The sequence below is a fragment of the Dendropsophus ebraccatus genome, chromosome 9, assembly GCF_027789765.1.
Source record: "Dendropsophus ebraccatus isolate aDenEbr1 chromosome 9, aDenEbr1.pat, whole genome shotgun sequence".
NCBI lineage: Eukaryota > Metazoa > Chordata > Amphibia > Anura > Hylidae > Dendropsophus > Dendropsophus ebraccatus.
The window spans coordinates 104,933,979-104,947,944 of NC_091462.1; the positions used below are offsets into that span (position 1 = coordinate 104,933,979).

The window sequence follows — 13,966 nt, forward strand, 5'->3', positions numbered from 1 at the left end:
GCCCCGGAGAGCCCCCTCCATGGTGCAGTTTTTCTCGTTTTCTCCATTTCGAGGGTGGGACCAGAGCTGGGATGTTTGGCAGTAGCACATACACCTGGACTTCCTTTCCCTTAGTTGCCTGGCCAACTAGAAAAGGAGTTTGTAAGGTGCTATGTAAGCATAAAGAAAAGAACCTGTAGCAAGACAGCAAGGAAGGGGTTACATCACAAAAGTCTAAGTTGTGAACTGCTGCTGCTGCTGAGGACAAGCTGAAGGGGGGAGAAGAGGGGATTACATTCAGGAGGCAGCTCTGTGTGCACAGAAAAAAAAGAAAACATGAGTGATTACACATGGGACAGATACCTAGAAATGTATTGCTAGTACAAGAAGGAAACATTGATTTACCTTTTAGGGATAGCATGGACCCCCTGTAGGGGGACAGGCAGGCTCAGGATACATGCACACAGCCCAGACTCACTCTTCCATCCATTTCTCAGGTTATTCATACATTTCCAGGAGTTCTAAGGACATGTGTTCCAGACTGATTTCATGGGGTAGCCAAGTATTGGATAAACAGAAGTACATAAGAAAGAGACAGTCACCGGCACTACTTAGTCTTTCTTTGGGTACTTTTTACCATATAAGTTAAAACAGGGGTGTGAGTTCAATACGGAAAAAATGCAGGGGGTGCTCACCGCTACTGTGAATGCAGATTACTGTAGTAGACATCAGAAAAAAAGAGAGAATTGTAGAGGGCACTCACCATTAAAAACTTCAACTTTTATTTAAAATCTTCTTAAAAGCGCCATAGCAGGACGAGCATAAGACAAGACGCTAACTCCTTCTAGTCAGTGCGGCTGCGTGACAGCTGTCTCGCGTAAAGAGACCCACGTAGCGAGACTCCTCTAGAAGGAGTTGGCGTCTTGTCTTATGCTCGTCCTGCTAAGGAGCTTTTAAGAAGATTTTGAATAAAAGTTGAAGTTTTTAATGGTGAGTGCCCTCTACAATTCTCTCTTTTTTTCGGATAACCAGAAGTGTGACAGGTCCCCGGGACTTGTACTGCTCATTACTATATATTTTGCATGATTGAGCAGAGCTGTCAATCATACTGCTCAGCATTGTAATCATGTAGTCATTGACTTCTGCTGACTCTGATTTCCTTTGTTTCTCTTTCCAGTGTTCAGCAGAAGACAGGACCACGACAGCATCGTCCTTCCCGTCATTTTTGGAATCATATGTTTGGTGGGCACCATTGGGAACTGCATCGTCATCTACACCATCACCAAAAAGCCAAAGGGAAACCACAACATTGCCGACATCTTTATCGTGAGCCTGTCGGTGACCGACCTCCTCTTCTTACTTGGAATGCCTTTCCTGATCCACCAGTTACTGGGCAATGGCGTCTGGCATTTCGGGGCAACCATGTGTACCATCATCACCGCTTTGGATGCCAACAGCCAATTTGCCAGCACTTATATCCTCACCGCCATGTCAGTCGATCGCTACCTTGCCACGGTTCACCCCATCCGATCTTCGTATGTGAGGACAACCTGCGCGGCCGCCATGGTGATCCTGCTGTTGTGTCTTTGTTCTTTGATCACCATCATCCCGGTCTTCATGTACACTCAGCTCATTGAGCTCCCAGATGGCAATGCCGGCTGTGGCATCATCCTGCCCAACCTGTCGATTGATATCTATTGGTACACGCTCTATCAGTTCTTCCTGGCTTTCGTCATTCCTCTCTTAGTCATCTGTGTTGTCTACATCAAGATCCAGAAGCATATCTCGTGTGTGGTGGTCCCTCTACCCCAAAGGAATTTCCGAGTCCGATCCAAGAAGATCACGAGAACGTCTGTGACTATCTGCTCTGCCTTCTTCATATGTTGGGCTCCGTATTACATTCTCCAGCTGGTGCACCTCAAGGTGGAACATCCCACCGTCATGTTTCTGTACGCTTACAATGTGGCCATTAGCCTTGGCTACGCAAACAGCTGCATAAACCCCTTTATATACATTGTCTTAAGTGACACCTTCAAGAGGCATCTGATTAAAGCGGTGTGCCCGGGGCAGCAGCAGAGAAGAGGGGAGCGCCATGCCACCAGTGAGGTCAGCCCCTCCGTCAGGATATGCTCCGTGCCAACCCAAGAGACTTCCTTAAGCATGATGTATTCCAACAACATAGACAATTACATATCTCTATCTGTTTCTGTTCCGTGAACCAACCGAACCGATATATAGCACAACGTGACAGCACAAAGGACAACTACTCCGGGGTGGAAGCTAAACCCATTTCTTAAGAGCCAAAAACATGCTGCTATAGTCAGTGATTACTAAGATTGTCTCCCTCTCTGGAGGACCCATGTGGTTTGGCATTACCTAGAGCATAGTGTAATTCCTCATTCCTCCTGTGGTGGTGCTGTAAGGAAAATGAACACTTTCTGCCAGATTTGTTAAAGATTTGCCCGTCTTATCAAGTAAGGATTGTCCAAGGTGTCAGGACAAAGGGGCTAATATGCCCCTCAACATTGAAGCTGTAATACCAAGAAGGAAAAGCTGTAGAGTTATGGAAATCACAGGATCAGTAGATATATTAAAGGGGTTGTTCACCCAAAAATTTTTCACCAGAGATTTGTAATTTACTTCTGTTAAAAAAAATCTCCAGTCTTCAAGTACTTATCATTAGAGATGAGCGAACCGGGTTCGGGTTCGAGACGATCCGAACCCGAACGTTCAGTATTTGATTAGCTGGGGCTGCTGAACTTGGATAAAGCTCTAAGGTTGTCTGGAAAACATGGATACAGCCAATGACTATATCCATGATTTCCACATAGCCTTAGGGCTTTATTCAAGTTCAGCAGCCACCGCTAATCAAATGCCGAAAGTTCGGGTTCGGATCGACTCGAGCATGCTCCAGGTTCGCTCATCTCTACTTATCATGTCATGCAGGAAGCGGTATTATTTCCAGTCTGGAGAGCAAGAGAGGTTTTCTATGGGGATTTGCCACTCTGGACAGTTCCGGACATGGACAGAGGTGGCAGCAGAGAGCACCGTGTCAGACTGGAAAGAATACACCACTTCCTGCAGGACATACAGCAGCTGATAAGTACTGGAAGACTGGAGATTTTTACATAGAGGCACCAGTCTTTCTGGCACCAGTTGATCTGAATGTAAAAGATTTTTGGTGAACAACCCCTCTAATGATATGTAAATGATGAAAAAAAAAATGCAAGCAAAATATTCAAAACTTGATTTGTTCAGTTACGCAGATGAGCGTGACGCACAGGAATAAACACGCACTTGGCAAGCGATCAAAGTTACGATCTGAGGAATGTTCTGCCACGGTGAATGCTTTGGACGCAGGAATCACCGAGATCGGCTGCTGGCAGTTCCCTTTATATCTGTTGACCAATGAAATTCCAGATGAGCTTGGTAGTACCGCGGTAGCATGTTTAGTTTTGTGTCTCTTGACTTCATGATTTGTGTGCCCAAGTACATTTGGTGTGCAGAACATTCCTCAAAAAAACATTAACGTCACTGGTTATGTTCACACTACGTGACCCGTGGCCGTGGCCGTGGCCGGGTCACGGAACGGCCGGTCTCTGCCCGGATCATCCCGGCCGGTACTTAAGTACTGGCCGGATGATCTTTCTAGCCGCAAGGTTCTGTTGCGGGCGCATCAGCGCGCAACCGCATCAGAACCTCCCACAGCACACAATGAAGCAAGCGGCCGGAGCCGCTCGCTTCATTGTGTGAACTGACAGGGTTTCCGACTGACATGTCAGTTATTTGCGGGTCCGCACGGGATCCTGGCCGGAGCGTATACGATGTGTATACGCTCCGGCTGGGATCCAATAGAAATGTAGGCAATGTTCCACACTGCATAAAGTACGGCCGTTGTTTTCTGAATACTATAGGGATCACAAGTCAATAGCTTGTCTCCTAGCTTGCTGAGCCAGAGTCAAGGTGGTAAAGTAAAAAAGTGAACCAGGCTCTGTTGCCCCTAGCAACCAATCAGATTCCACCTTTCATTTTCCAAAAAGTCTGTAAGGAATGAAAGGTGGAATCTGATTGGTTGCTAGGGGCAACTGAGCCAGTTTCACTTTACATCATGGTTGATAAATCTCCCCCAAGGTGTCCTCATTTCTGCCCAGGTTACAGAATGTACATGTCACCCCTGGGGCCGTATACACCGCTACAGCCGTTCCGTGCATGATGTGAATGTAAGCCGTGTGCGCCATTTATATATTGTGTCAATATATAGAACGTTTTGCAATTATATTGCAGTATCTACAGAATGTCTGACCTTTGTACATTGTCACCGCAGGTGTTGTACTGAACGCCGCCATCTCCTTTTTTTTTTTCTCTCGATGCCACAGTGTAACATTGCAGAACAAAGGATGCGTGAAGCGCGGGGCGAAGCAGCGGGGTCTTATTGTACGGCTGTAGCTTTTGTCTTTGGAAATGATAATTGTTTCATCTGTGAAACTCTGCTGCATAGTATTTTGTATGGAAATAAAAAAAAACAAAATGTGATAAATTGTAGATGGTAAGAAATAGCGCAAAATTTACGGCATAAGGGGGGAGGGTAAAGTGCAGTATCAGGCACCGGTGGCCATGCCTGGTACTGCAGCTCTGACCTTACATGGCACCATTGTGGAGACTCACTACCATGTTGTTATAAGTGGTTTTGTGTAGCGCAACCTGTGTTCTCTGAAAATAAGACATATCTTAAACTTTTTGGGACTTGTTATGCTCTGTCCCCACCTGCTCAACGCAAGCTGCAGGGGAGGCAGGAGCGGTAAGGCTCTGTTCACACAGAGTTAAACTGATGGAATGCCACCAGCCTCTGTGTCATAATGGCAGTGTATGGGAGGCTCGCACGCCTCCTTTTTTTGCGCAGAAGAATGGACATGTTCATTCTTCAGGGCGGAGAGAGGAGGCGCGCGAGCCTCCCATACACTGCCATTATGACACAGAGGCTGGCAGGATTCTATGGCGGAGAATTCCGCCGGTGTGAACGGAGCTTCAGAAGATGACGGAGGATAGAGGGCAAGGGGGCCAACTACAGAGGGTGGAGGGAGGTCTACAGTAAGGAGACTACCTGCAGAGGGGGAGGGAGGTATACAGTATGGAGACTACCTGCAGAGGGGGGAGGGAGGTATACAGTATGGAGACTACCTGCAGAGGGGGAGGGAGGTATACAGTATGGAGACTACCTGCAGAGGGGGGAGGGAGGTATACAGTATGGGGGAATAACTACAGAGGGTTATGTATACAGTATGGGGACTACCTGCAGAGGGGGGGAGGGAGGTATACAGTATAGGGGAACAACTACAGAGGGTTATGTATACAGTATGGGGACTACCTGCAGAGGGGGGGAGGGAGGTATACAGTATAGGGGAACAACTACAGAGGGTTATGTATACAGTATGGGGACTACCTGCAGAGGGGTATGTATACAGTATGGGGACTACCTGCAGGGGGGGGGGGTATACAGTATAGGGGCTTCCTGCAGAGGGGGGGAGGGAGGTATACAGTATGGGAACTACCTGCAGAGGGGGGAGGTATACAGTATAGGGACTACCTGCAGAGGGGGGGAGGGAGGTATAGAGTATGGGGACTACCTGCAGAGGGGGATGTATACAGTATGGGGGCTACCTGCAGAGGGGGATGTATACAGTATGGGGACTACCTGCAGAGGGGGGTGTATACAGTATGGGGGAACAACTACAGAAGTGGAGGGAAGGTTGTTCACTAAAACATTTTTTTCAAATTAACTGGTGTCAGAAAGTGCCAGAGATTTGTAATTTACCTCTATTAAAAGAAATCCAGCTTCCAGCACTTATCAGCCGCTGTATGTTCTACTAAAGTGGTGTATTCTCTCCAGTCTGGGGAGCAGGAGAAGTTTTCTATGGGGATTTGCTGCTGCTCTGGACAGTTCCTGACATGGACAGAGGTGGCAGCAGAGAGCACTGTGTCAGGCTGGAAAGAATACACCACTTCCTGCAGGACATACAGCAGCTGGAAGACTGGAGATTTTATAATGGAAGTAAATTACAAATCTATATAACTTTCTGGCACCAGATGATTTGAAAGAGACATTTTTTGGGTGAACTACCCCTTTAATGAACCAGGAAGCTTAGGATGAATAAGGCATAATATTTATAACAAGATGAAATGATATTTGAGTACAGTAATCAGTTTTCCTATCCAGGCCATAAAGGGTTTCACTTTGTTTATGTTGCCTGGAGAGGTAATGATAGCCCTGAAGAGGCCGTTCCTGGTATAGAGGGGACGTGTCACCATGCTGCCGCCTCGGTAATTACCTGCTGATTTCTATAGGTTTTGCTTCTATTGTGATGTATAAAAGCCACCAGACAACCGGCAGATAATTCAGGAACATCCAGAGCAGCTCTGAAGGCTGGAGACGACTATAAAGAGGAACATATGGATGGAAATTACATATATCACCTCACATATACCAGTCTTTCAGGTTTATCATATGCCAGACGCAGGGGCGTAGCTTGGATTCACGGGGCCCCATAGCAAAAAAAATTTTAAGGGGCCCCCTTCCCCAACATAAAGCACTGCGCATATATATATATATATATATATATATATATATATATATATATATATATATATATATATAGTATATGCTCTGTGATGTGGCCAAAAAAATAATATCTCTTGTGGACACAGGCAGAATCCTGGCTGCAGCCACAAGAGTGACTGGCAGAGCAGAGAGCCAATGGCTGCTTGCAATTACAGTCCACTGTTTTTACCTATAAGGGTCCATTAGGAGCCCTTATGGTTAAATGCATAAGTGCAGGATCGGCTTACCTTCTGCTTAACCCCTTATGTACTGCAGTGTGACCCAATGTTCAAAAGACAAGGAGATCTCTGCTTTACTGCTGGTGCACTGATAACCCCTGACCTCTGCAGGAGCTCTGCACATTTTTCTACTTGATTGCAGCAGAGGAGAACAGAGGTCAGAGGTTATCAGTGCAGTAAAGCAGAGATTTCTGTCTTCTGCTTGTTAACCCCCTTTTTTGTGTTGTAGCATGTAAGTGAACACTGGGTCACTTACACACTGCAGTACATAAGGGGTTAAGCAGTACATAAGGGGTAAAGCAGAACGACCTGCTCCCCCGGACTCCCCTCCTGCATGGGCCCAATAGCAACTGCCTACCCTGCCTCTATAGTAGCTATGCCACTGACCAGACACAGCGCCATGTTCTAGTACGCAAAGCTGTTACAGAGCCATAGCATTCTTAGTCACTCTGTCAGTAGGTTTATGGTGTCCTGTCTCTGGGTAGCATAACCTAGTGACAGAGAAGCTGAACAAAATAATGTATCACTTACATTGTTCTGTGCAGCTGATCCAGAGATCTCCACCTGAATAACCTGGACAATAAGTAGTCCTTTCCATTATGTGCATGAGCTCAGTAGTCCTGGATATTCATGAGAAGCAGAAAACTCCGCCCCCTCAGCTGCTAAATGGTTATCTATCCATGCTGTGTATAGGTAGTCAACTATCAATCAGCAGCAGGGGGAGTGGTGAGGCAACAATCCTATTCTCCTGCATATTAGGAGAACGTCTGAACAGAATGATGTAAATAATACACCGATCTGTTCTGCATTTCTGTCACTAGTTTATGCTGCCCTCATTTAAGGTGACATAAACCTCGTGAAAGATTCCCTTTAAAGGGATAATCTATCATCCACCATCCAGAAGGGGGGGTTCATCTAGTGTAAAAGGATATAGATTTGTTCTGCTGATGTATTAAGCTCACAGAGGATTGTCTAGACGTGTGATTTACTACCTGTGGCTCTCCAGCTGCTGCAAAACTACAACTCCTAGAATGCCCTGACAGCCAAAGGCTGTCAGGGCATTCTGGGAGTTGTAGTTTTGCAACAGCTGGAGAGCCGCAAGTTGTAGTTCACAGGTCTAGACTGATACATTGTAACAAACTACCAGAACTGATAAATTTGTGCAATGTTTAGCTCACAGAGGATTGTCTAGACTGGCTCAGACAGAGATGTCATTCGTTAAAGCCCCGGGGGCCACTTACTTATAGCCCAGGGTCCTTGGCCGTCCTGGCGTTCTATCCCCAGAGCCGTATGAGGAAAGTTAATAAAGTTACATGAGTGAGTTTTCTCCGTTTCATCCATCTTCCTCCTGGCACCTCGCCATCCTCCCCGCTCTTACTGACCTTCCGTCAGTGCCACAAGCCGAGAACTGAAATCTGAAAATCGGAGAATATTAGCATTTCTGTACGGAGCGGTGCGGGAGTGACATTTAATAAAGTGACAGGGCTAATCTGATTCTGCCAGTGTTAACGAGAGATTGTCGATGGCAAAGTATATTATTACTGCTGACTGGTACTGCGGCTTCTAGAGTACATAACACCTGGAGGGATAGCCGTCACTGACATCTGCAAAACTAGTCACAGAATGCCGCCATATATTGTTTTGAATATTTTTTCTTTCATTAATGCGCTAGGTCTTATTTTAAGAGGATGTCTTATTTTTCCATGAAGAAGGATTCACATGTCACATGCACAGTAGAGACAGAGTGTACAGTATGGCGGCTTCCGGCCACCAGGGGGAGCTCACCACAACAAACTTGTACAGCACAGCAGGGACAGCATACGGTATGGCGGCTTCTGGCCACCAGGGGGAGCATACCAGAGCACACTTGTACAGCACAGCAGGAACAGCGTATGGTATGGCGGCTTCTGGCCACCAGGGGGAGCACACCACAACAAACTTGTACAGCACAGCAGGGACAGCATACGGTATGGCGGCTTCTGGCCACCAGGGGGAGCACACCAGAGCACACTTGTACAGCACAGCAGGAACAGCGTACGGTATGGCAGCTTCCAGCCACCAGCTTTGGCTGTGCAGGCATGATGGGATTTGTAGTTTTGCAACAGCTGGAGGGCCGAATGTTCCCCATCCCTATCCCTGACATTGTCCATCATTACCACCATATATCCTCATACAGTCATATAGTGCCATAATGTCACCATATAGTGAATCATTACCACCATATATTCTCCTATATTACCATAATGTTACCACCAACCCCCATGTGCCCCTATCAGGCCGACCTTTCCCACCTGAGACCACAGTGTGAACACTACCATAACCCAACTTACTCGATTTCCTATCGTTTCCTAAGTTTTTACACCAGAAACAAGTTTGCGCAACAAAAACTCAAGATCTTGCAAGAAGAAGGCGCTTAATATTCTGTCCGTCAGGCTGAATGGGCAGATTATTATTTACGGCCTTTGTTCCCGCACACAATACTTGTCTTCAGCCGCCGTGATTTTCTGTGTGAATTGGGATAATTGCGGAGATGCTTTATGCACAGCGACACAATGGTGGAGATTAGCACAGGAGTATCGCTTCCCCGTCCGCAACCGAGGAGCGCAGGTGACTGTCCCCTGTGACAGGTCAATGAGGAATCCAAGTGTCAGATCCTCACAAGGGCCCTCCATTACTAACCCCCTCATGGCTGCCCCTCCTCCACTTCATAGCAGAGCACAATGCTGGGAGCTGTCCAGTGCTGAAGCCTGGAGACAAAGTATATACAGGAAAGCCTTATGATTGGAGATAAGCAAACCGGGTTTGGGTTCGAGTCCATCCGAACCCGAACGTTCGGTATTTGATTAGCTGGGGCTGCTGAACTTGGATAAAGCTCTAAGGTTGTCTGGAAAACATGGATACAGCCAATGACTATATCCATGTTTTCCACATAGCCTTAGGGCTTTATCCAACTTCAGCAGCCACCGCTAATCAAATGCCGAACGTTCGGGTTCGGATGGACTCGAGCATGCTCCAGGTTCGCTCATCTCTACTTATAATCCCTCTGGATGTGGATCTAGATTGTGAGAATAATAAGAAATATAAAATGTGTGTGATGCTGTGTAACAAGAAGCCGATCATTCACTATCAGACCCTCGGGATGTTTAGGCTGCTGGCGACAGCTGAAAATATGAGCAAAAACAACATAAAGGTAAGAAATGATACACAAAGACAACAAGACGTATCCAACAGGTAAGAATCAATAGCGGCAGCCACACAGGAATGTCCATGACTCATACTGCACAAATGTGATCAGTCCTCACTAACATAACAAGTGCCGCTATACCGCCATATACTCTGAGGAATAGAGTGTACAGCTTACACACAGAGGGGATCTATACAAGAGTCCAGTAATTATGTACCTTATCTGATACTACTCCACAGCTGCACTCACTATTCTGCTGGTGGGGTCACTGTGTACATACATTACATTACTGATCCTGTACTGATCCTGAGTTACATGTATTATACTCCAGAGCTGCACTCACTATTCTACTGGTGGGGTCACTGTGTACATACATTACTGATCCTGAGTTACATCCTGTATTATACTCCACAGCTGCACTCACTATTCTGCTGGTGGGGTCACTGTGTACATACATTACTGATCCTGTACTGATCCTGAGTTACATCCTGTATTATATTCCTGAGCTGCACTCACTATTCTGCTGGTGGAGTCACTGTGTACATACATTACATTACTAATCCTGAGTTACATCCTGTATTATACTCCAGAGCTGCACTCACTATTCTGCTGGTGGGGTCACTGTATACATACAATACATTACTGATCCTGAGTTACATCCTGTAATTCTTTTTATTAGAAAAATATAAAACTTAACAAGTATAACTACATAAACATAACCGCGGCTCCATCGGCCAGAACAAAAACAAATACAAAGCTTTCTGCTTGCAACAAAAACAACAAATCAATAAATTCTGAAATAATAATCATATTTTCTATAAGGGAAACATCCCTCACACCTGCCTCACCCGGCCAGTCCAGCTTCATAATAAAACACTACCCCCCCCCCAACTTACCCTTACTACTACTATTACTACCCCACCACCGCTACTACCTACCCCACACTCACACCTCACAGCACACAGAAATAATATAGTAAAGACACTCTGTCTAGACCAAAACCAAATTTTTTTTTTTTTTTTTTTAATTATAATGCGCACACACACACACACACACACACACACCATACCCTGCAAACCCAAGACACAAAGCCCCCCCCCACTCACACACATACACCCCAGCATAAGTCACCCACCAAGCCCCCCACTTCCAGATACATAACTCCCATCCAACAACACACACACACATACACTATACAACTTTAACAGTTATGAAAGTATCCCAAGAATACGAGGTCCGGCTGCCTTATAAGACACAAATACTGATAACGCAACTCATATAATAATGCAAATCATAATAATAATAATGCAAATGCAAATCATAATAATAATAATGCAAATCAATAAATTACAGCAACCATATCGCACATAAACCTATCTACTACACTAACTATAAGCCCCATTTCCCACACCCCAAATCTGGACATGAGTCTGGGTCCATGAGTTCAGTTTTTGTCCCTCAGTGACCCATGCCAGAACCCCAATACCCATCCAGGGAACCCCCCCCCATCACCCCACCCAACCTATCCTATACCCCAGAACTTATACAATAACTATAGAATGAAGTATACACCATAACAATATCCCATAACACCAACACATTATGACATAACAGCAAGGCTCAAGTTCGGTAGCCTGTAAGCCCTTTACTGTTTATTAATTGTTAGAAAACAAAAAGCTAACGTGTCATGCACAGCCCCCCACCAGGATCGGAGGATGGCAGACCGGGTACCATAATAATTTATAACCTATCCCTGACTATTCACCCTACCCTCTCCCTACTACTATCCTTAAATATTAATCTAACCCTCACACTCTCCCTACCTCTGTCCCTACCTGCTCTGTCCCTAACCAGAATTATGGTCCCTCACCCAGTGGGCTCAGTACCTAGGGCACAGCAAAAGAAAAACCCCTCCACAGGAGAGAAGCCCTACTTGTACCCAGCCTGCCATACTCCAAAGACCTGATCTTCCCAAGGTCACCAGTGATGTTCCTACAGACCTCCACCTCGGAGAGGACTCTACGCTGTGTAGATACTAGACACCGTGCGTTCCACGTGTGGTACCTAACCACTAAGCTGACTAGAAATAACGTGCAGCGATCTCGGCCACCCAGGTTCCTGAATGTCCCATAAGCCCACTCCGGATAGGTGAGGCTGAGTAACTGACTCCAACCTATGGAGGAGCCCACCCTGGTGTAAACCCCTATATTGAAGGGACAATGAAGCAGGAAATGATCCATGCTTTCCAGCGTATTTCCACACTCCTCTCGGGGACACCCCCGATCATCGGAGGTCCTGCACTTCAAATTGTCCCTCACATATAGCTTCCCCTGGAAGCAGCGCCAGGCCAAGTCCCAAAACTTCTGGGGGATCCTCTTGGAGTTCAAAAGACTTAACCCAACCCTCAGATCCCGACCTGGGCAATCCCTGAGCGCCAGGGGCTTCTGGAAATGGGTCAACAGAACCCTTTGGTCAAGGAATTTCCTCGACTGAGTCCTGATCTCCCACATTCCCAGACCCCACCGACGTATCATCTTCAGAGTCGGGGTAGCGTAAGCCGGGAGATATCCATGGGGTGTACGAAGGTCCTTCACTCGCCCTCCTGTCTCCCATTCCTGGAAGAAAGGCCGAAACCATTCCCTGCAGGAGAGTACCCACGGAGGAGCCCTCTCTTTCCAGAGGTTTGTGATGTTAGCTTTCAAGAAGGTGTTCACTAAGAACACCACAGGGTTCACCATAGACAAACCCCCAAGTCTCCTCGTGCGGTACGTAACCTCTCTCTTGACCAGGTTCAGCCTATTCCCCCATAACAACTGGAAGAACAGGCTGTAGATCCTAGTATAGGAAGCCTCTGGCAAGATACATACACTGCCCAGGTAGATGAACAAAGGGAGCAGGTACGATTTGATCAGGTGTACCCTTTCCCTGAGGGTCAAAGACCAACCCTTCCACTGGTCCACCCTCCGTGTGGCATCCTGGAGCCTACCATCCCAGTTTTTAGTGGGGTAATCACCCTGGCCAAATGTGATGCCCAATACTTTTGCTGACTCTTGGGGCTCTGGAAGGGTGTCCGGGAGATCAAACCTGGGATCTCCCCCTCCCAGCCAGAGACTCTCACACTTGTCCCGGTTGATCTTGGACCCGGATGCCTCCGAGTAGCGCTCCACTTCAGACATCACCATATCTGCCTCCCCTCTCGAGGATACAAAAACAGTGACATCATCAGCGTACGCCACCACTCTCAGGGTGGCTTCTGGTTCCTCCAGGCTCATCCCGACCCCTGCCAACGGTCCACAACCAACCCTCCTAAGGAAAGGGTCGATCGCGAACACATACAACAGTGGGCTCAAAGGACAGCCCTGGCGAACACCAGACCCAACCTCAAAAGAGCGGCCAGACCAACCGTTCACCAGCGGGAAACCCTCTGCCCCTGCATACAAGGTCTTAAGCCAATTGACAAAAGTAGCTGGTAGGCCATATCTCAGAAGGACAGACCAGAGGTACTCGTGGTTCACCCGATCAAATGCTTTGGCCTGATCCAAGGACAGCAAGTACCCCTTCCAAAGACCCGCACTACTCCGCTCCACTGCCTCCCTGACACTAAGGACAGCACTTAAGGTGCTTCGGCCTGGAACAGAGCAGTGCTGAGCCTCCGAAAGAAGCCGGGGTGCAAACTTCACCAACCGATTAAACAGTATCTTGGCCAGAATCTTCCTGTCCGCATTGAGAAGAGCTATGGGCCTCCAATTCTCAATACGGCTCGAATCTTTACCCTTTGACAGAAGAATCAGGGCTGACCTCCTCATTGACCTTGGCAGAGTGCCCGAGGAAAGACACTCATTGAAGACCTCGGTCAAGAGGGGAACCAAGAGGTCCCTGAAGGTCTTATACCACTCAGATGTTAAGCCATCTGGACCTGGCGACTTCTTCAGGGCAAGCCCTTCAATCGCCAGTCTAACTTCCTCTTCC

The 13,966-nt window shown here is 47.0% G+C and overlaps 2 protein-coding genes across 2 annotated transcripts in view; one reads left to right on the forward strand and one right to left on the reverse strand.

The window, feature by feature from the left end:
- The window catches only part of LOC138801835 (melanin-concentrating hormone receptor 1-like), a 37,712-nt gene extending 35,516 nt beyond the window's left edge, over positions 1-2,196 (forward strand). The window contains exon 3 of the mRNA XM_069984935.1: positions 1,157-2,196. Within this exon, the coding sequence (XP_069841036.1) occupies positions 1,157-2,196 (1,040 nt within the window). The remainder of the gene's footprint in view (positions 1-1,156) is intronic.
- Positions 2,197-2,333: 137 nt separating this feature from the next.
- Positions 2,334-13,966, reverse strand: part of B9D1 (B9 domain containing 1) — a 67,147-nt gene continuing 55,514 nt past the window's right edge. Inside the window, exons 7-10 of the transcript XR_011364467.1 lie at positions 8,055-8,228; positions 6,306-6,410; positions 4,283-4,469; positions 2,334-2,510 (exon numbers count right to left, since the gene is read on the reverse strand). The gene's annotated coding sequence lies outside the window, so the exon portion shown is untranslated. The remainder of the gene's footprint in view (positions 2,511-4,282; positions 4,470-6,305; positions 6,411-8,054; positions 8,229-13,966) is intronic.